The following is a 20,452-nucleotide window of genomic DNA, read 5'->3' on the forward strand; positions in this document are numbered from 1 at the left end:
ATATTATTTCCTCAAATTTAATTTAAAAAGCACAAAAGTCAACAAAATAAGTTACCGTAATCTGGGGTGAATCGGGACTACGGTCTGAATAGGGACAGCAGTTTTTAGAGCACTTAAAGCTATTAAATTTGGAAATGGATTTACACATTTTGTTGGCCTGAGTCTGTTCTAACCGAAACCAACCAGAAAAATCAAAATATTTTGCTCCAACATGGTTAAAACTGCTGTCCCAATTCGCCCCATGTGTCCCGATTGACCCCAGTTTACGGTACGTTGTTTGCAGATCACCCCTTAGGGGTCATGAACAAACGATATGGGCACTTTATTTATAAATTCAAAATAAGCCCTCCTGAAAACTTGAAGCTCCTCACCTCCCTTCTAAAACTTCCACGTGTTTTGTAAGTTGCCCAAAACCATTAAAATATTAAGGGAGCGTTCTTGCATAACAAAACATTTATATTTTTAGACACCCTCTTCCCTGGAAATACATTTCCGATACACTTTTTTTGTATAAATCCTCGAACCCTCCTCCCTCCCCCTTGATATTACGCCGTTACGTAATGCATGGACGTCCCGTTACATGGATAGAGGCCGGGAGAGGGGAGGGAGGGGTGTCCTTCGTGATAATGGAATAATACAAAAAAAAAAAAAATTTGAAAACCCTTTGGAAAACTTCGTAAATCGTACTGCAACTGTGAAAGCAGAATAGGGGGAGGGGGGGGGGGGTCTAACATGGGCAGGCCAATCAATTCACATGTCCTTGTACTGTCTATTAATGTCTTATAATCAAATCTTAACCTACAGTTGTTCAGCCTAACAAAAACTAGGGGAAATATGCCCATTTTAATCACTCTAAGCCGTTCGACCAATTCTCATCACTTTTGCCGTTTTCCGCTATAAAATCAACATTTTCAGATGTATCAACAATGGAGAGTTGCTTGCTCACTTTTGTTTGATCTATTTATTGCTTTGGAACCGTCAAAAACACTTTATGAAAGCTGTAATTCATGATCAAAGTGCTGATAGGCCGATAATAGAAATAGGCTGAGAAAGGGTATAGTTCCCCTATGATTTATTTTGAAACTATAATTTCGTGACGTTGCAACGCAACGAAAAACCCTGTTTTCAAAAACAGAGCGTTGCAACGTCACGAAATGTAAGCGGTCTTCAAAAATCGAGGTTTAATTTTTTCGAAAAACTAATGATTGCATTCGATTTGTTGGCCAATTTTACACTAAAAATGGAAGAAGAACTCCAAATTTGCCGTTTAACAGAGCAGAGTTAATGGCGAAACATGAATTGGGTGAGGATTGAGAAAAAGTCACGCGTTGCAACGTCACGCTACATATCCCCCTCTCAAAAATAGAATATTCGCTTAAAATAATGTTTCAACATTGTTTCTTATAGGAAATTTAATGTACTTTCCGAATCTGTAATAACATATGTACCTTTTCAATGTAATTTTTGAGTTACAGCCGAAATACTGAAAAAAGAAAAGTCAAAGCGTTGCAACGTCACGGCGGAATGTGTCATAACCATTTTTGCAATTCTGTCGTGAAATTACTTACTTTTCCTGTCATTCTTGAACGACGAAATAGCCTACTTTTCTGTGCCAAAAATAAAAGAATCGAATAGCAACACTTTTCAAAATAAATGCTGAAAAGTTCTACTTTTCAGCACTCAAATGGTTGCTGAAAAGTTGAACTTTTCAGCACTTGTTTCGAAAAGTAACACTTTTCAACATTTTTTTGATTTAAACGATTTATTGACAAAATACATGAAAATTTGACATAAAATTTCACTCAGTGTGTGTTTTTTGGAATTGCAAAAAATATTGTATGGAACTCGTTGCAAAACTTGATTTCTTCAGCACTCTTCGTATTTATCCAACTCGGTGAACCTTGGATTGGATAAATGTACGACTCGTACTGAAAAAATCGTCTTTTTGCAACTTGTTGCATAAACTACTATTTCCTGGCTACTTTAATCTGAGGCCAATTTTTGGATAATCGAGTCTGGATTGTAATTCAGATCAATACAAGAAACATTTTACTGTCCCACTAGATGGATTAATCAAGGACATTCTATTAATATGTAGATTCCATAGATTCACGATACAGTATATACACAGTTATAGACCACAAAGGAACAACAGGTTGAAATCCCTGGAGAGAACGACCGGTCGTTCGTCGTGACCATTCACAATTGGAAGTCGCTTCCAACAGGACGCACGACAAGCGGCACTGCGCGGAAATGTGATTTATTTCCCAGTGTGTATTTTATTGACTTTTTGAAAGGAAAAGGGCGTGTTACATCCTACATGCTTTGTTACGCAACTTTCGGCAATAAGTTACTGTTCTAAAATTTAAAATTAAGTGATTTTTCTAATGCACTTTAACCGATAAGTGATAATGTTTTAGAAAACAATACATTCCATTTTTTTTCTGTGGGCTCTCATTGCTCTCTCTCACACTGAAGTAAACTTTTCCCAACTCAAACTCGCCAGGTGAAAAACGCAAAGCCGAACAAAGTGTGAGGTCATGTGGAAAGTGGTTGCAGTTCAGCAACTTCCGCTCGAGTGCAAGGACATCGAGGACGCGCTTCAAGTGTAAAGGACACTCTCTGGAGTGGACTCTCATTTGTGTTGTTTGTCGACAGACGACGACGACGACGACGATGATGGCTCAGTGAATAAACTCATTAGATATGACCTGGTTGCACTTCTTAGGGTGGTGGTGAGCGTTTTGTTTTGGTGTTTCTGTTGGTGTTATCACGAGTTATTGAGCAGTGGCTGTGATAAGATTAGAACCTCGAACTGAAAAGAGAGAGAGACACACAAGTTCACTGCCAGCAAACTGTTGCGACGACGTCAACGGGCTTTTTCAAAGTGTGAATCAGAGCAGTTTGTGCAATTTAATCAGTGAATATTTAAAATAGTAAAAAGTAGTTAAATCAGCATCAACTATGAGTGGCCCACGACCGAGAATCCTGCAGAAATTGACCGCCCACGGCAGTGACGTCACGTCGGTGGACTTTTTCGGAAACTCGCTGCTCGTTACAGGGTCAAGGTAAGAAACAATGGAGAGAGAAAAGGTTGAGCGAAACCTGTATATGCCACATACGGCGTGCTTTTCATTCATTTAGCCGTGAAGAGCTAATTAGGCATTGCTCAATGGTTACATGATAGGTTGCATTACAGCTTTTGTGTTGAGTTTACAGTTTGTCCAAACAAAGTACACTTTTTGAAAAGGTTTTTTGAACAGACAACAGTTCACTCTCGATTATCTAAAGCCTCGATTATCCGAAGTTTCGATTATCCGAATGTTTGTCGAGATCAAGAGAAAGAAATAAAAAAAACGTTACTTAATCCACCTTTAGGTGGTTGGTGCCTTCCTCACATTCATAAAGTAAAGACACTACACATCCTCAAAAAAGTGTATAAATAACACTTATTTTTTTATCAAATTATCGTGTATCAAGATCTTCAATCTTTTGGGCTTTTTGGAAAGGTGTTTTGATTACCTATCCAACGATGGGTCGCATGATAGATCCGGACAACTTTTTCATCAAAATATATGAGATCCGGCTTCAAAAAAGTCTATAAATAACACTTAAGTGCTCATAACTTTTGATGGGGTTGTCAGATTTTCAATCTTTTTAACGCGTTGGAAAGGTCTTTCAAATACCTTTCTAATAATATATAGCATGATGGGTTTTCTTACAAAAACCACCCTTTTTACAATCTTCCGAAGTTTAGCTAAAATCGTTTTTTAGCATAACTTTTGAAGTACTTTTCTAAACTTCATAATATTAACTAGGGTCTTGTGGGACCCCAAGACGGATCGAATGAGACCAAAACTGTCCAAATCGGTTCAGCCAGTCCGGAGATAATCGAGTGCATATTTTTCGGTGCACGGACTCACATCCAGACACACGCACAGACATTTGTTCAGAATTTGATTCTGAGTCGATAGGTATACGTGAAGGTGAGTCTACGAGGTCAAATAAAGAAATTCATTTTTCGAGTGATTTTAAAGCCTTTCCTCATTGAGGTGAGGAAGGCAAAAAGTCAAGTTCAGTTTCAGAAAATCTGAAGCAACAGTATTACAAATCAAAAAAAAAAATATTTTTGTGGTTTTCAGATCTGAGATCTAAATTAAAAAAAATGTTTCTAAAAAAAAAAATTATCGTTTGTTAAATAAAACAACTGAAAGATATTGTTTTATGCCAACATGATTGAGAAAATTTTAAACAGGAAGAAAAAAGCCTATTATGTCATACATGATCAATATGACAAATAACTTTACAATAAGCTTTTTAAATCAGAACCTTAATTTGTTTTTTGAATTTTATTTAATACCCTGTAAGGCTTTTTTTGAATACCACAATATTCCTAATTACTGGTCGAGCTCTACAAGGGAAAAAAGGCTTTGGCCGGCATTGCAATAAAAGGCAAGTATAGTTTGAATCAGGCTTGGGTTCTTTTAAAATGTCAGGCATGTTAAAAAAATGTAAATTATTATTACCGTCATCAGGGGTGACATTGAGTCTGGGATGTGAGATTGGGTCATGCAAATTTCAGCATTTTTGTATGAACCAATCTCAACCCAGACCCAATGTCACCCCTGATGACGGTATCGAAAACGACAAAAAATTAATATATATTTTCGATTTTTCCGAAAAATATGTTGAGGTCCAAAAAAACTAGCTGAATATTTGAAAAGGTCCTATGAAAATTTTATTTGTCGATTTCAAGGTCTCGGGACCAAAGAGCCCATGTCTGAAAATATTTTTTCCTGATTCCTTGTAATATTTTACACAACATATCAAAAAATTGCGAATATCCATTAACACGTTTCGGAGATATGATTTTTTAAACATAATAACATAATGACGAAAACGGGTAAAAATCAACTGTTTTCACTAAAACTGCGATAATTTGAAGATTTCAGCGATGACTTCAAATGCGTTTTTCTCAGCTTGCTGTTTTTGCATATGGGACATTTATGCGAACATGGGCAGTATACATGTCTGGGTACCAAAATTTTTGTAATTAAAAGACGCAACTTAATGCCAACTTTTCAGAAATTTCCAGGTTGTGCAAAAAATCTTTGAGCGTGTTATGAATTTTTGAATCAATACTGATTTTTTCAAAAAATCGAAAAATCGGTCGTAAAAATTTTTCAACTTCATTTGCTGATGTAAAATTAAATTTGCAATCAATAATTACTTTAGTGAAATTTTGATAAAGTGCACCGTTTACAAGTAAAATCCATATTTAGGTGACTTTTTTCAAAATTGTCGCAGTTATTCATTATATTCAATTAGTGCACATGTTTGCCCACTTTTGAAAAAATATTTTTGAAAAACTGAGAAAATTCTCTCTATTTTGCTTTTTTGAACTTTGTTGATACGACCCTTAGTTGCTGAGATATTGCCATTAAAAATTGTGAGTTGTTTGGATGAGACTTAAAAACATCAAACAACCCACCATTTTTAATGTCGATATCTCAGCAAATGATGGTCCGATTTTCAATGTTAAAATATGAAACATTTGTGAAATTTTGCGATCTTTTCGAAACAAATATTTTCAAAATTTTTAAACCAAGACTGACATTTTAAAAGGGCGTTAAAATGAATGATTGACCCTTTTGAAATGTTTGTCTAGGTTTAAAAATTTTGAGAATATTTTTTTTCGAAAAGGTCGCCAAATTTCACAAATGTTTCATATTTTAACATTAAAAATCGGACCATTTTGCTAAGATATCAACATTAAAAAATGGTGGGTTGTTTGAATGAGACTTAGAAAACATCAATTTTCTTGTTTTTAAACCTTTGCATGGTAATATCTCAGCAACTAAGGGTCGTATCAAAAAAGCTAAATATAGAGAATTTTCTCAGCTTTTCAAAAGTGGGCAAACATGTGCTCTAATTTAAAAAAATGAAAAACTGCGACTATTTTCAAAAAAAGTTACCTAAATATGGATTTTACTTGAAAACGGTGCACTTTATCAAAATTTCACTGAAGTACTTTTTAATTGCAAATTTTGATTTTTTTGCGACCAATATTTCGATTTTTGAAAAAATCAGTATTGATAAAAAAAATTCATAACTCGGTCAAAGTTTTTTGCACAACTTGGAAATTTCTGAAAAGTTGGCATTTGATGTCCTCTAAAATATATAAAAAAATAATAAAAATAGTGTTTTTTGCAAATCAAATTTTAGTGATAAAAAGTTAAATAAAAAATCACCAAAAAATTTTTTACAGTGTGTCATTTTTTTCCAGTGTAGTCCGTATCCATACCTACAACTTTGCCGAAGACACCAAATCGATGAAAAAATTCCTTCAAAAGATACAGATGTTTGAATTTTCATACATCATTTTTGTATGGACAGCAGCCAAATTTTGTATGGAAAATTATATGAACAAACTAATGATGCAAAATGGTTCTATTTGATTGGAACATTTACCTAAGAAGCTCCATTGATTGCGACAAATGCAAAAAATCACACCAGACTTGACTCGATTGGTCTTCAACTTGTTGAAGGTAGAAGGAAGGACATTGTTAATGGCATTGAAACAATGTGAGAAAAGTACCATTTCCGGTACATTAAAAACACAAAACACAAAAATGGAAAAATCGCCAGCCGGTCGACTAAATAATTCATAACTTCCGCACGTACGAACGGCGGAAGGGTGGAAAAAGATCGATATTAAAAAGTGCACAGACGCCTATCGGCGATACTTTTTGTTGTTTTTGTTCCCACCCACACTCACCACTCATTCATCACTCAGAACCTGTCGAGCAACAGCCCTTAATGTTGGGGGGCGGTTGAATGAAGATTTTTAAAGTGATCTATTTGTTGACGAAAGGTTTAATGCTTTTTTTTCTTTTTTCAGCGACAAAACCGTTCGCGTATGGCGCTGGACCGCTGGAAGCGGCTTCAACGAGGAGTCCTTCTCGCCGCTGCTGGGTCACAAGTACGGCGTGACGAGCGTCCGGGTGTCACCGAAGGTAAGTGTAATTATTAAATTGGTTGATCAAAATTTATGGAAAATTCGGATAAAACATAAATTTTAATTAATTTTAAATCCCGTGTGTATTTCAAAAGAACAACCCCAAGTACTCACGCGCCGTCGGGTGCTGCTGCTCGACCTGGCGGAACCGGTACGCGTGCTGGTTCCGCTCGGTGGCCATCCCCAGCTCATGGTAGAACCGGGCCACGTACCCGTGCACGTCCTTAACCTTCACGAAGCACTCGAGCTTGGTAAAGTACTGCACGGCTTGTTCCAGCATGGGCAGACATTTGGCCATCGCGGCCAGCTTTTCCGGCGCGTCTTGTTCGACGGCCACCGTGCACTTGGTGAAGAGGAACAGCACCTTTGCCTTGTCGTAGATTCCGCCGTTGGTGAGGATGTTCTCGAGGCAACCTTTGACGGATTTGAGCGCTTGGGTGGGCAGCTTCATGGTGAGCAGGACGTGGCCAAAGTGCATCTCGATGAGGGCCTTCTCGTAGTCGAGGTAGTTTTTGTTGGCGATGGCGAGGGCTTCGTTCAGGACGTTGATCACCTCCATTTGGGTGGTTTGCGGGGTTTGGGTGAGGGTGTGAGCGACGAGAATGAGGGCACGTACGCGGGTTAGAGGTTCCAGGGAGTCGTCGTCGAGCAGGAGACGAAGCAGTTGGTCGGCAGATTTGGGGTTGAGCCGGGCGAGGGCAAGATGGGCTCGTTGGAGCAGGGAGAGATGCTTGTCCAGCGGGTAGAGTTGGTAGCAGGCGTTGCTGGCGTCGGTCCATTCGCCGCGGAAGATGGCCTGGATCGAGCTGATGTAGAAGTCGGCAATCATCCAGGACTTGGATAGCGGGTAGCGAGGGAATCGTTCGCGGGTGTGTTTGAGCACGGTCAGCGAGAGATTGAATTCACCTTGGATGGCGAGCCAGATGATGAGCGAGCACAGAGCTTGGCAGATTCCTTCACCATTGTAGGTTTTGCCGAGGGTTTTAAGGTCCGAGTTGAGCAGTAGCTGAGAGCAGAGCGAAGAGATCTCGTTCTTGCCGTAGATTGCCCAGAGGGCGGCTCGTTCGGCGATACCGTTCGCGATCAAGTCCATCATCGACGTCTGGCAGTTGAGAATGTCCGATTTGAGCAGAACCTCAAACAACTTGGCCGGAGTGTAGCCGGTAGAAGCGGACGACTTGACCAGCGATTGAATTCCCAAGGAGATGGAGTGAACCAGGGTCATCAGCTCCTTGTTGGCGATGTTCTTCTCGGAAAACTGCGACTTGCTCGAGTCGAGCAGGCACAGCCAGGCGTGGGCCAACTGCAGACAGATCTTGTCACTGTTTTCCTGCGCCAACATTATACACTCCTTAATGCTCGCCAAAGCTTCCTCGTTGTGGTTAAACTGAGCATGAAGAATCGCCAAGTTCAGCGCCGAATACTGGTACTCCTTGTTGTCCTGAACCATCGTCATCGAGTGCAGCGTACTCCGATCAAACGAGCGATGCAGCGCATCCGTCGCGTTGAAGAAATCCCTCACCCTTACGCTGTTCAAATAACTCAAAAAGTAAGCCTGCGAGTACAGCGGATGATCGTGGATAATCTCGTTCAACCGGGCTTGCATCTCCTTCGGCGACAACGCCCCAATCTCATTATTCTGCAGCAACGCACTCTGCTGCGCCACAAACAGCTCCGACTGCTTGGTGGACCACTTACTAGTAGCGTTCCGATCCTTATAAACCGGCTGCGTCTCCGGCTTCATAAAACAATCGCTGTTCGAAAACGCACTCGCCGAAATCTGCACCGCCCTCGCCCCTTTCTCATAATACGACACCGAATTCCTATACAGCGCCATAAACTCCGGAAAGCTCATCTTATCCAGCGTGACGTAAACCCGCCGAAAGTACAACCCCACGATTCCAATCTGATAGCTGCTCGCATTATCCGTAATCAGCTTATCAATCACGTTGTACAAATCAAACAGCACCTCCACGCCCACCGTCTTCAGCAGCTTCATCAACTTCTCAAACTCCTCCAAATGAGCCCGATGAATCCCGTAAACCGGCGACGTCAGCAACCCGTACAAATCCTTATACGCCATGTCCGGGTACTGAATCAGCTTCAACAGCAGCATACAAAACTTCCTCCTATCCCGAGCCGTAAACTCCACCGCCGGATTCTCCTCCGCCGACTTTTTCAGCGACAAATACTCCTGAATCAGAAACACCACGGCCAGCTTGTGCGGCGTCAGCTGGTCCATCGTCTTGGCCGTGCACTGGTTCGGCAGCCAGAAGCCAAATGATTCCGGTTCCTTTTTCGCGCTCATCGTTGCCACCTGAAAAACAATCGCGTCAATAATTGAAGGTAATTATTGTCCCTCTCCCCCAAACGCAACTGAACTTACCCCGAGGGAAAATCGATGGAAATTCACGAGTGAAAAAAGCCCGGATGCCGGCTCCGAGAAAGTTGTTTTGGTTTTGGCTTTTGCAACGGTTTGTGTTTTGATCGCGGCGCAGTTGACGTTTCTCTGTGAGAGAGCGGAGCGCGGAGAGAGTGAGCGTCGCGACGCCTCTCTCCGTGGGAGAGGGAATGGACAGTGAAAATTGCGCGCGAGGTGATGGAGAAGCACGTGTTGCGCTGCGGTTTAGGGTGGTGTATTGAGGGAGATTTTTTTTAAATGTTCGAGGACTGATTATGGTTTAGAATCAATTAAGCCTGTTGCCAAATATTTTTTGAAGTTTATGTCCCTCGACTCTGGTCGGAATCAAGGGGAGGGGGGATGGAGAGGGGGGGGGGGAATAAAAAATATATATAAAAATTAAAATAACAAGCTATGGTCTTAACATTAGCCCAGTTGTTTTGCAATCATTATTTTTCAAAATATCCAATTCAAGCAAAACAATGTAAAAGGTCCAAAGTCAAAAATGTAAACAAAACACATTTTTCCTGCAAACGGTTCTTAAGGTGTTAAACTATCGCTACATATTGAGATAAGTATGAAAAATATGATTTTTCTATGAAAAAACATATATTTTACCAAAGGCCGATGTCAATGATATTTTGTTTGTATTCAAAATCCTCATAGACCCTTTGGTTCTAAGGGCCAATGTAGAAACTGGGTTGTTTTGTTTTGAAATCGTGTTTGACCCAGGGACAAAAACAATTTGTTTCAAAACAAACACCGAAACAAAGAATGGCCCTTTGTTTTGAATTACTGCGAAACAGCAAGCTTCCGGGACAGAACGGAGTAGCGATGCAGTGCAAGGCCACGGGACAGATATCTACTTCCGGCTGTATCGAAAAAGACGATCTGATCAACCCGAGGATCAATCTAGTCAACGTGAACAACGGAATTCCGAACAGTTCGCGCGCCCGCTTGAAACTCCTGCCAGCGCTGGCGGGAATAGCATGGCGCGTTCTATTTCTTCATGGCTTCGGGTGAGTGGACAATTTTGAAAGAGCAGATTCCAATACAATAATGAATACAAATTCAAATGTTGTCATTATATGTCTCTTTTAGATCCCAAAACCCAGCAGCACCACAATTCTGACTGTCCCCGTTTCTTCATCTCTTTTACGGTGGAAAACCTGCGGGCGCACGTGAACAACGGGAAACAACCAGACGCCCCGCTTCGGCAGCAACGACGTGCACCAAGTGAACCTAACTCAGCCAACGACTACGCCACGAATAAGCCCAACCGGCGACGTCCGAAACAATCCGAATGGTATCAAGCGCTACGAACGATTACGGTAGTGGCTACATGAGCAAGGCCGACGACACGAGCACCAACACTACGTCGCCGGAACATCGATCCGGAGCGGCGGATGCGTTAGTGTTCGAAACAAGAATATGCTGGCCTCGAACGCGATCATAAACTCAGGTGGCTATGACTGCTCCGACGACGGGTGTTGGCGAAGAACCGATAAAGGCAGCATTTGAGGGAAATCTGCTACCGGAAGCAGCGGCGGTCGGTACAAGCTTGGGTACAAGTCAGCACCGTTGCATAATCAAACACCGACACGTGTTCTTCGCCTTTTGGTGAACTCAACCGGAGTGCTCTCGACTGATCCGGACGACTGACAAATCCTCCACGTTCTAACACCATCTGCGACGGCTCCAATCAACGAGTTCATCTTTCCACTTACAGAGATTTATTCAAAATAAATATTCCCAGTATTTGGGACGTTAAGCTGGCGCCAAGTGAAGGCGAAAGCAGAGAATCGTCAACAGTGGAAATCCTTCAACGCGGCCCTATGCTCCACTGGGGAGCAGGAAGCATAAGTAAGTAAGTATTTCTGGAAAATTCCTACACTCCCTAAAGAAGTGCATCATTATGATTCTAGTCTTTTCTGGTTTGTAAATAAACTCAAAACACGAACCATTTACATAAATTTATTACACAATACAATTTCTTTGCTATTCCATGTCACTAGTTCCGATGAATCTCCCCGTTGATAAGTACATTCGCACTGATTACTCCTTTTCTCCTGGTTGTAGCCGGTCAAGCCGTTGGTGCCATCGACCAGTCGACAGGTTCGACCTTGGGTTCGACGGAGATAGTCATGCGATTTGGCGGCTTGGTCTCCACGTCTCCGAAAACGGAATGCAACAATTGTCTCCGTCGGCATCGTAGGACGTTATTCCTTTCACAAATGTACTCACATTTTTTCCTGGAGCACCTACTGGCCATTATTATCCAAGTTTGTGGGCTTTTTTAGCCATCTAAGTATCACGAACTTTCCTGCAAAATAAGAACTTTATTATTCACTTTAAATCACTAAAAGTTTGAACTTACCATTTGGAATGCAGTAATACTCGACGTACAACAAAAAATGTAATAAAAAAACTCGATATTAACTGTTAAATTAACAAAAACGAGCAAAAATAATTTTTTGATTCAAAAGGCCAAACACGAAAGCGTGATTTGTTTTGGATTGGCCTACGAGGCCAAAAAACAAAACAATAACAAAAACAAATCCTGCCGTCGTGTTTGGCCGTTTGACATAAGGCCCAAATGGAAAATGAAACACGCCAATGTTTACAAAGGGTCTAAAACGCAAAGGGCTTAATCTGATCCCGCATATTGATAACTTTTTTTAGGCCTATGTTATTTTTTCATCAATTTTACAGGAATAATTACATTTTTGCATTAAATTGAATGTGGGGATGCATAACACATCTAGTTTCACGCATTTTACTTAAATAATAATCGCATTTGGCCAATTATGTTCGAAATAGGAATTGAAAAACCAACCGCAGATTTCATCCTCGTTTTTCTCAATGTTTTGAAAAATGAGATGGGACGTTTTACAATGTTTTGCTTGAATTATTGAAGTGATTTTTTTTTCGCCGAAAAAAAAACATTTTGCGGTGCTGTACATTATAATTCCACAAAAATTTAAATAGTTTTGATCGATCTCAGACATGCTAAATATGATTGTGAACGAGGGGTGCCCAAAGTTTTGAAATGGCGGGCCAAATTTGAAGCTAACATGAGCTTGCGGGCACAATGTGGAAAATTGATTGAAAATCAACTTTTTAGTGGATTTTAGTAGGGTTTATGGTGGTGGTGGGTCCGGTGGTGTAGTGGCTAGCGTGTATGGCCTGGGTTCAAACCCAGACGGACCCGGAGGCATTTTTCGAGACGAGATTTGCCTGATCACGCCTCCTGCGCAGGGGTGCCAGGTTGCCAGATAAATCTGGCATTGCCAGATTTTTGAGCGCCATTTAGAAAAAAATGTATTTCTTCCTCACATTGTTTTATTGACGATTTTTTTTTATTTTTTGAAGCTATAATGTATAAAAAGTTAAAATACACAGTTTTTGAACAAACAATTACTTATTACTTTGAGAAAAGTGGCTTGCCAGATTTTTCCCAGATTTTTTGCCAGATTTTTTACTCTTCAGACCTGGTAACCCTGCTCCTACGGATGGGGAATTAAAACGTCGGTCCATTTTCGTAAAAAGAGGTATTGGGTGACTCACATTACATAACCATCGGACGCCTTGAAATGAGCAGAAACTTGCAACAGAGACCACAAGAGACCCGGGGGTCGTTAGAGTAAATTGCTTTACTTTTTTGGGTTTATTCAAAAATCTTTTAACTTTTTAAAAAATTTCGATGTACAGTATCCCAAAAAGTGTTTTTTCGATAAAATTTTTGTTTTCGTCAAATCTTACATTTTTTAAAACTAATGATTGTACTCTGTACTTTGAACTAGTGTAAAATGCATTTTAAAATACTTTTCCATTCAAATTTTTAGATGGCTTGTTATTTCAATTTTTATATTTTAAATTTATTTAAACCAAAAAAAAAAACATTGGAAAATAAATGTTAAAATCGTTTAATTATTGGCATATTTCTTCAAGTTTTAATTTAGAAAAAATAAATAATGGAGAGAATTTTAATGAATTTTCAAAACTGTCATCAAAATTTAAACCACATTCACTTATTTTGAATTATCTTCCTTCTTTCCCCAAAAAGGGTGCCGTGCTAGCCTCAGCCTCGGTCGATGGCACCGTCATCTTGTGGAACCTGTCCACCGGTGAGGAGACGCACGTCCTCACCCAGGCAGCTGGCGAAGCGATCCGGGCGTGCATTTTCAGCCCGAACGGGGGTTCGATCGTCAGCTCCGACGACAGTGGCTCGATCTGCGTTTGGGGCTTCGACAAGTCGCTGAAGCGGTAAGATGTGGACCACGCACAGACTGCGCAATCAATCGTAGAAAAAATCGCTCTAATTCGAGCGCCACGTTTTGTTTGATGTTCGGTTCGCGGTTCATGAGATTATTTGTAAATTGTAAACAAATATCCACTAATATATGTATATTTATTTTTTTATCTTCCAGCCAAATGAAGATTCATGACGAGGCAATTCACACCATCGCTTTCTCTAGCGACTCGAGCGTACTGCTGACGGCATGCACTCTTGGCAACATTCGATTCTACGCCGTCGAGGATGACTTTGAAGGTGTGGTACAGGGATGCTTTACTTTACTTTGTATGTTTGTATAATTTTTTTCTGTGCCCTATTTCTTATAATCTTTCTCAAATGTTATGAGCATTTGAAATTGACCCTTTTGAAGATCTCATAAGAGTTTGCCTAAACATTACGTCCAGAGCTTTTCGGGATTTGTTTGTCACGCACTACCTTTAACACCAAATAACTTTGCCGAAGACACCAAATCGATCAGAAAACCCTTTCTCGAGATATAGATTTTCTAAGTCTCACCCTAACAGCCCACTATTTTCTAATGTCGATATCTCAGCAACTAATGGTCCGATTTACAATGTTAACATATGAAACATTCGTGAAAAAATAATAAATATTTAAAAAAAATTTAAACCAAGACAAACATTTCAAAAGGGCGTAATAGTGAATTTTTGGCCCTTTTAAAATGTTAGTCTTGATTTAAAATTTTTGAAAGTATTTTTTTCGAAGAGATCTGAAAATTTCACGAATGTTTCATTTTTAACATTGTTAATCGGACCATTAGTTGCTGAGATATCGACATTAGAAAATAGTGGGCTGTTAGGGTGAGACTTAGAAAACATCAATTTTCCTGTTTTTAAACACTTGCATGGCAATATCTCAGCAACTAAGGGTCGTATCAACAAAGTTCAAATAAGCAAAATATAGAGAATTTTCTCAGCTTTTCAAAAATATTTTTGTAAAAAGTGGGCAAACATGTGCACTAATTTAAAAAAATTAAAAACTGCGACTATTTTCAAAAAAAGTCACCTAAAAATGAATTTAACTTGAAAACGGTGCACTTTATCAAAATTTCACTAAAGTACTTTTTGATTGCAAATTTGATTTTACATCGAAAAATGAAGTTCGCAATTCGCAATTCGCAATTTTCAGTGTAAGAACGGGCCTTGACCGATCTTATGCACTAGGTTCCCGACGAACACGCACTGCCCTTACACCTACATCTCACCCTTGCTCTGAGTCAGTACGAGCAGCACGCTAGAACACGCTTTGAGTGTTCGTGCCAGGCATGCACACCTTCTTTTCCGGTTACGCATTTTAACTCGGCCGGGGGTGGTACATTACGTAGGGTTTGATGTAAGTATAAGCGCCTAACCATTTATAGTGTGCCTATCAACTTTCATTAAAGCAAAAACTGTTTTATTTTTAGTTTGAATTCAAAAACTTATTGTGATTTACTGTGTATTGTTTTCTCCTGAAATCTTCCCTATTGTTGAGTCGTGTTTATCTGTTGCTATTTCTTCTGTCGCGGTGTTTTGTTACAATATTTTGGTCCTAAGCATTTTATAAAAGTTTTTCAAAAGTACAATAGTAATATTTGTGTTTATTCTTTGATCATTCCAAAAATTGAGTAAGGGCTCGAACCTCATTTGTTTGAAGAAAAGGGTGAAGATTGAAACCAATGGACCGTGAAAGAAATAAACTATTTGAAGAATCAATAGTAAAAGAAAGATAGTAATTGATGAAGTAGATAAAGAAATTAACAACAAAATAAATCGCTGCCAAATTAAGGGAAAACAGACAGTTTGTTACAGCAGCATCAATAAGTAAATAGAGTGGAAAAACGTTGAGAAATAAGAGAATCAAGAAAATAACAGAATATAGATGGTAGATAGAGAGGCTGGATCCTATTAGAGAACGGACATCCCAAACCAAAAGCACCAATCGAAGCACGAGAACTGTCAAACGGAGGTACCAATCGAGCAAAAGACAAAGGATTTTGCTCGATAGGCACCTCCGTCTGACAGCTCCCGTGCCTCGATCGGCACTTCAGGCTTGAGATGTCCGTTCTCCAATAAGCTCCAGGCTCTCTAATGGTAGATAAAAACGGAAAGAATAGAAACCCCGTTGTGCGATGTTTCAGGTACATCCACAGCAGTTGACTCAACATACTGCGAATCAAAACAATACCGTCTACAATCACAAATTACTTCCCTTTTCCACATTGTTGCGCCCCTTTCTTTTAGCCGTCTCGACTCTGACCCGCGGTGGTCAAAGATTTACGATCCGTTTCCACAGGCCACCAGCTAGGTCATCATGAAAACCAAGCCAACGTGGAGGTAAGAAAATAGGACACTCGCAAGGAACCAGAGCTATACTGTTCTGATCAAGATAATTCGGATGATCTAACAGAACTACGGACGTAGTTAGTTACGCTCCTTCCAGGATGTTCCTTACGTGGACGTCAACCGAAGAGCACGCAACAAGGTCAGTGCCATTGCATGCTCTTAGGTATCAATCCTTGGCCTGCACATCGAAAAATGAAGTTGAAATTTTTATACGACCAATATTTCGATTTGTTTTTTATATCAGTATTGATTAAAAAATTCATGATTCGGTCAAAGATTTTTTGCACAACTTGGAAATTTCAGAAAAGTTGGCATTTGATGTCCTCTAAAACATATCAAAAAATTAAAAAAATTAAAAATAGTGTTTTTTTGCAAATCAAGTTTTAGTGACAAAAAGTTAAATAAAAAATCACCAAAAATTTTTTTACCGTGTATCATTTTTTTCAGTGTAGTCCATATCCATACCTACAGCTTTGCCGAAGACACCAAAACGATCAAAAAATTCCTTCAAAAGATTTTGAGATTTTGGAATTTTCATACATCATTTTGTATGGACAGCTGCCAAGTTTGTATGGAAAATTATATGGAAAATCTAATGATGCAAAATGGCTTTTTTGGGCATACCGAAGGCACCAAAAAAGTTTCAGTCGGATTAAAAAATACAAAAATTAAAATTCCAAAAAAAACCCGATTTCGTGGAGAATTGCTCCTATCGTATTTTTTCATGTTTTTACTGTCACTTTTTTAAATATTTTGCTTGTTTTTCACATTTTTGGCTATAAAATGTCACCATTATCATTCAAATAAAAAAAAACAATGCGAAGAGACATAGTCTGGGAAACTAGATAAATTACTGCATATTTCTTTTTATTTAAAAAATAGGAAATGTTAGTAAAAAAACACAGCCCTAAAAAAAACACAATTTAAAAACATTGGCAAAGTCACATAGAACAAGTAAAACTTCCGACCCATAAATTTTCTAAAATTTAAAGAGTTTTTCTTTTCAATGCTTTTTAAATATCAAAAATTGGTTGAAATTTTGATTTTTGGCGATTTTTTTTTAAATCGAAGCTTGTCTAAAGGCGGGGTTTGCTTGTAAGGGTTAAATCAAGCGAAAGAAATAAAAGTATGAAATACCTAATCAATGAGAATTTTTATTTCAAGCTGAAATTACAAAGCCGGATTGTTCTATTGACGCCGCTCACGACATGGGCGTCCTCTCGGCGGATTTCTGCAAGATTGTTCACACCGACCGTAAGTATTTCAAGCAAAACATTGTAATTGGGCCGAAACCGAAGTGTAAACAAAGAGTCTATCCTGCTCACGTCAGTTCGTGTTTACATTCGGAACGAGCAGGATAGACTCTTTGTTTACATTTCGGATTCGGCCATATTACAATATTTCGCTAGATTTGATCATAGTATACTTAAACATCTATTAATTTATTCAAACATCTTCCCTCAAGCCGCCGATCACGTGTCCTTCATCTACACGGTGGCCACGTGCGGCACGGACCACTTTATCAAAATTTGGCGCCTGTTTTACATCCCGGCCAATGTGGACCGGTCGCGCAAGTCCCGACTCATTCCAAACACGCCGCAGGAACACTTTGCCGGCCAAGCGACCATCTACAGCACCGAGGTGATGAATGCCAGCTGCGTCCAGACGATTGCCGCCCACGGCAGTTCGGTGACATGCGTTAGGTAAGCGTCTTATCAGGGTGGACGAGTCCCGTATGACCAATCGATGGGCTGATAGTACCGAATGAACAAGCTTATTTGCTGTCCAATATTGGCCTATTTTTCTTTCTTTTTTTCCAATTGCAGGTTCAACAGCACCGGCACGCTGCTGATATCGAGCAGCCTCGATAAGACCATCAAAATCTGGAACCAGCAGGGGTCGTGCCTGAAGACACTGTCTGCGCACACGCGGTACGTCAACTGTTTGGCCGTCAACAGCGACTCGACGGTGATTGCGTCCGGGTCGAATGACCGGTCCGTGGTTATCTGGGACCTCACGGAAAACCTCACACTGGACTCTCACATCACCGGAATCCGGTCGCTGCTGTTTACGTTGGCCTCCAAGACGGCCGACACTCCGCTCGAGTATATCTGCCCGATTACGCACGAGATCATGCGGGATCCGGTGTACGCCGAAGGTAAGGTTCGGGGTTAGTTCTCGGATTGACCGCACCCGTCCACCGTGGCGCTGCTATTCATTTCGAGCGAAACTTTGCATATGATCAGTCTGTGTTGGAAAAAAGTTGCGTTGTGTTGCGATACAATTATGCTGCAATGCGGGACACTATCATCAGGTGACTCAATTGGTTTGGTTTTTCGGTTTCTTATCTAATCTGGGAGCAATTCAGCCCAAACACGCCCTTATTAATCGATACGCGGTGGTCCCTCTGCAGAAAGTAGCGCATTTGCTTCAAAGGATTTTCTTACCGCCGCAATTGCGATATTACTTTCTAGTGTTTTTCTTTGCAAAATGATACAAATTTTACGAGGTGGGGTTGATTCACCTACCGATAAATGCGAATTTGCGACCTACAAAAAATTCTCTAAACAAACTTTGGGGAAAAACCATTCGGCCCTGTCTAAATATTTTTGAAAAATTCAAAGTGCACGTGATTCTGGAGACCCCAAACTTCATGCTTCCCTCGAGTTAAAGACTGCGCAGTCATTTTGTTGGACGGTGTTATTAATAATGTTTGTTTTACGATTTTTCATAGTATTCTTCAAAAAAGATCGTAAAAACAAACAATACCAAAAGACAAAGATCAATACATTTTAAATTTAAACAAACATTAATACCACGCCTTTTTGTCAGTGGTGTTCAGTGTTGAAAATTTCATTTTCAAGTAGAATTTTTGCCGTTTGATTTTTATACAATTTTTGAAGGAAGGGGTGACAATAACTTTAAATAAAATTTGCATTAACTTAATAAAAAAAAAACAAATAATCTCAATCTTCTAAATTCCAGACGGCTTCACGTACGAGCGTAGCGCAATCCAGGAGTGGTTTGGCCGCGAAAAGGTCGTCTCGCCGATGACAAACGCGGAGCTGACCACCGACGAGCTGGTCGAGAACGGGAAGTTGAAGCAAAAAATCGAGGAATACATCAAACTGCTGGACTTGGACGGCTTCGAGTGAATCGTGATGGAGGAAGATTTTTTTTTAATTTCATTGTTTGAAAAATAATGTTTTTTGTTTTCCTTTTCTAAGTGTATTTTACATCACTACCACTACTTAAGTGTTTTTTTTTTCTCTTGTGATAACAATTTAACACGAAATTGATGTGTATCTATACATTAGTAGGAATATATACATACAATTTACTGGCACGAAGATAATATAATACACAGTTACAGCCATATCTAACTTTAAGGTGTTAATCAGCGCCGTTTTGTAGAGAGCGCGGTTTGTTCACTTATTTGGATATACCCAAAACTTTCATAAAACAAATAACAACAGTCGTGGTCAAATGTTGTGGAGCGAAACGATTAGTAAAATTTAAAAAAAAAACTAATTAAAAGACTATTGAGCAGTTCTCTACGAAATTAGTCTTTTTTCTTTAATTTTAATTTTTGTATTTTAAAATCCGGCTGAAACTTTTTTTGGTGCCTTCGGTATGCCTAAAGAAGCCATTTTGCATCATTTGTTTGTACATATAATTTTCCATACAAATTTGGCAGCTGTCCGTACAAAAATGATATGTGAAAATTCAAAAATCTGTGTCTTTTGAAGGAAATTTCTGATCGATTTGGTGTCTTCGGCAAAGTTGTAGGTACGGATACGGACTGCACTGGAAAAAATTATACACGGTGAAAATTTTGTTTGGTGATTTTTAATTACACTTTTTGTCACTAAAATGTGAGTTACAAAAAAACACTATTTTTATTTTTTTTTTATATTCTGATATGTTTTAGGAGAAATTTCCAGAATGGGCAAAAAATCTTTGACCGAGTTATAATTTTTTGAATCAATACAGATTTTTTCAAAAAATTGAAATAATTTTTCAATTTCATTTTGTGACGTAAAATTGAATTTGCAATCAAAAAGTACTTTAGTGAAAATTTGATAAAGTACACCTTTTTCAAGTTATAGCCATTTTTAAGTAACTTTTTTCAAAATTGTCGCAGTTATTCATTTTATTCAATTAGTGTCCATGTTTGCCCACTTTTGAAAAAAAATATTTTTGAAAAGCTAGGAAAATTCTCTATGTTTTGCTTTGTTGATACGACCCTCAGTTGCTGAGATATTGCCATGCAAAGGTTTAAAAACAGGAAAATTTATGTTTTCTAGGTCTCACCCAAACAACCCACCATTTTCTAATGTCGATATCTCAGCAGCTAATGGTCCGATTTACAATGTTAAAACATGAAACAT

General features: G+C 39.3%; 2 protein-coding genes across 2 annotated transcripts; one reads left to right on the forward strand and one right to left on the reverse strand.

Annotated features, from left to right (window-relative positions):
* Positions 1-2,201: 2,201 nt before the first annotated feature.
* On the forward strand, positions 2,202-20,224 carry LOC120413193 (WD repeat, SAM and U-box domain-containing protein 1-like). Its single transcript, XM_039573908.2, has 8 exons — positions 2,202-3,068; positions 6,902-7,016; positions 13,486-13,685; positions 13,850-13,971; positions 17,226-17,315; positions 17,527-17,764; positions 17,888-18,219; positions 19,047-20,224. Exons 1-8 carry the CDS (start codon positions 2,965-2,967, stop codon positions 19,214-19,216), a joined length of 1,371 nt encoding a protein of 456 aa, XP_039429842.1. The 5' UTR covers positions 2,202-2,964; the 3' UTR covers positions 19,217-20,224.
* Positions 7,061-9,531, reverse strand: LOC120413192 (anaphase-promoting complex subunit 5). Its single transcript, XM_039573906.2, has 2 exons — positions 9,405-9,531; positions 7,061-9,335 (listed from the first exon to the last, which is right to left on the reverse strand). Exon 2 carries the CDS (start codon positions 9,324-9,326, stop codon positions 7,107-7,109), a length of 2,220 nt encoding a protein of 739 aa, XP_039429840.1. The 5' UTR covers positions 9,327-9,335; positions 9,405-9,531; the 3' UTR covers positions 7,061-7,106.
* Positions 20,225-20,452: the final 228 nt, after the last annotated feature.

Source organism: Culex pipiens, chromosome 3, assembly GCF_016801865.2.
Source record: "Culex pipiens pallens isolate TS chromosome 3, TS_CPP_V2, whole genome shotgun sequence".
NCBI classification, from domain to species: domain Eukaryota; kingdom Metazoa; phylum Arthropoda; class Insecta; order Diptera; family Culicidae; genus Culex; species Culex pipiens.